The 2,945-nt window shown below is 38.5% G+C and overlaps 1 protein-coding gene across 1 annotated transcript; it reads left to right on the top strand.

Moving 5' to 3' along the window:
- The first annotated feature begins 295 nt into the window (after positions 1–295).
- On the top strand, positions 296–2,276 carry LOC112193406 (protein LURP-one-related 15). The gene is made up of 3 exons (XM_024333551.2): positions 296–947; positions 1,564–1,788; positions 1,934–2,276. Exons 1-3 carry the CDS (start codon positions 678–680, stop codon positions 2,078–2,080), a joined length of 642 nt encoding a protein of 213 aa, XP_024189319.1. The 5' UTR covers positions 296–677; the 3' UTR covers positions 2,081–2,276.
- The last annotated feature ends 669 nt before the right edge of the window (positions 2,277–2,945 follow it).

Raw genomic sequence — 2,945 nt, forward strand, 5'->3', positions numbered from 1 at the left:
TTTCAATAATCTTTCTACTCATTCGTCAATATTTCCTTCACTCGTGTTTTTTGAGAGGCAAATATAGTTGTGGACCATTTTACTAATCTAAGTAGGTAAGAGATTATGTCAAAATAGTATATGATGCATGAAGGCGATTCCCCTCTTATGTTCCGTAGCTTTTATATTTTGACGAGCGTATGTATACGATCCCGAAGGAATCTGTGTTTTAATATATTTATCTTAAAAAAAAAAATCCCAAAACATAGTGTTAGAGTTGACGCACCAAAATTATTATTGAGTGCAGAAGAGTGTGCTAATAACAATTTCGGGTGTCGGCCGTGTCGCAATAACAAAGTGACAGTGCAGAAGCACAGCCCATGACAACATTCATGTCCTTTTTATTGCGCAACAGATTCGTTTAAAATTCGGAATTATGCGATTCTCGCAGGCGGTGACGCGGTGTTGTTTAACTCACACGTACCCTCCCACCGCCTGCAAGTTTTACTCAATATTCCTCTCTTTGTAATCGCACTCACACCGAAAGATTCCTGCGCTCACGCCACTGTGTCATCAAGTCACCCCAAAATTTCGCATCAAAAGCCAACCTATAAATATCAGTTTCGACTTGGTGATCACTGATCAATATCAAACCAGAAAACATTAAACTCAATTGACTCCGTTGGGCGAGAGATACGATGTCCTATGCCGTGCCGGTGCCTGCGGCTGGGCCGAGCTCTCAGCCGCTGGCAAACCTCGTGACGGTGGTTAGCCCGCAGTTCCAAGCAACCTACCCTGTGGATCTGGTCATCACGGAGAAGATGATGTCGATCAAGGAAGGTGCTTTTACAGTGTCAGACGTTAATGGAAATGTCATGTTCCAGATTAAAGGCTCCTTGTTCAGCTTTCATGATCGTCGAACTTTGGTCGACAGCGCCGGCACTCCTATAGTCTCCTTCCGACAAAAGGTAACTGTTTTTTTTGAATTATTGATGAATCCCCTTAATAATGTTCCTTACTTGATAATCGTTACTGTTACTAGCTTAAGTAGCTTGGTGTTGTAAGCTAGGTGAATGGCTACCCTTAATTCATGTTTTTCTCAAATTTCATCTTTATTAGAGTTGGATTCATTTCCATGTGTATGTCATGTCGCATCCGAAATGCTATGAAGGTCTTGTTTTGGGATTTTAACATCCGTTACTCATTGTATCTAATGTTTGGGAACTCGTGGGAAATTCTATAGTTAGAGGATTCATAGATATTATTGTCCTCTAGAGATTTGGATGATGCTCAATTTATCATTATGTATATGCTGCTTCCATTTTTCGAATTCTGTCTTCTATCTATTATTAACTTAATTGTGGAATCCCATGTAGATTATGACCTGAATCAAATCGGTTTGTTTGGCAATCTCTATATGTCCACTTCTTTTTCTTTTTTTTCTTTTTTGGTATACGATCGTGTATTTTTTTATATTCTGTAGTTCCTTTGATTAGTTGTGCAAACTAGTGAGAATCAAAACCTTAGGTCGTTGCACCAAGCTGAATTTCATTAACTTTGACATCTATGTATGTATATTCTCAGATATTGACGGCACATAGGAGATGGCACGTATTTAGAGGAGAGAGCTCAGACGCCAAAGATCTACTCTTTAGTGTCAAAAAGTCATCCCTTTTCCAACTGAAGACAGAATTAGATGTGTTCTTGGCTGTTAATACTAAAGAACAAGCGTACGATTTCAAGGTCAAAGGAAGCTGGGGGGAAAGATCATGCACCATATATGATGGAAACAACAATATTATTGCACAAGTAAGAATTCATTTTTCGATCTTCGTCAATTCCATCATCATCATGACTGATATAAGTAGTCATAATATACAATAATAGGATGATGAATAATTAGAAATGTCTTGTGAGTAAGGCTGATTGATGCTTGGTATATCGCCAAATGCAGATGCACAAGAAACATGATCTTAAAAGTATGTTCTTTGGGAGAGATGCGTTTGCGGTGACTGTATATCCTCATGTTGATTACGCCTTTATAGTTGCCATTGTGGTTGTTCTTCATGAGATTAACATGGACAGAAGTGGGCAGGACTGAAGCTGACGCTGCTGCTTTGTTTTGTTCTTATTAGAATATGAAATAAAATAACTTCCCTTATTGTCACTTTAATCTGTTAATATGCACTCATGTCTCCTAACTTTCACGTCAGTATGTAATAGTCCATCTTGGCTGAATTATGTACTCTCTTTAAGGTCTAATTCCTACTGTGAATAAATAAAGTCTGTTCCAACAACAACAACAAAAAATCTGGTAATTTTCTTGGAATATTAAACCACAACTCCACGGGTACTTTATTTGTTCTGGTCGATGAATATGATATGGATCTCTAAATATAATTGTGACTTATGAATGTGGGAAAATAGCTAAATAAAAAAAATTGTTCATGTTTTAGGGAAATGAGAATTGAAAGAAATTTGCTGTGTGTTCTCATTGATAATATGGGCCCCTTTATATAGAGAATTACAATGCATAGAGTTAGAATCATACAAGGAAAGAGAATCTCTAGATTCTTCTAATTGAACCCTATTACCACTTGGTCAAGTAACCTAGAGTTTAGATTAAACACAAATACAGATATCCTTAAACACTCCCCCTTGTGTTGTCCAAACGCGGTGCTTCTCTCGTTGCCTCGTTAAAAACCTTGCCGAGTAACAAAAACCCAGTGGGACAAAAATAACCTTGGTCGAAGGGGAAAAAGAGCACAACACACCCTTCACGTTTCAAGGTGAACATGCAGACATCTCCCCCTGATGTCTGCGCCTCCCCCTGATGACTACGATCATGGGAGTTCAGATAATTTCCGCAAGTCAATTCTTGCCACATGTTTCTCGAACGTGGATTTGGGCAATGATTTAGTAAACAAGTCTGCCTCACTGTCCTCAGATCGAACCTAGTTCACTTT

Source organism: Rosa chinensis, chromosome 3, assembly GCF_002994745.2.
Source record: "Rosa chinensis cultivar Old Blush chromosome 3, RchiOBHm-V2, whole genome shotgun sequence".
NCBI classification, from domain to species: Eukaryota; Viridiplantae; Streptophyta; class Magnoliopsida; order Rosales; family Rosaceae; genus Rosa; species Rosa chinensis.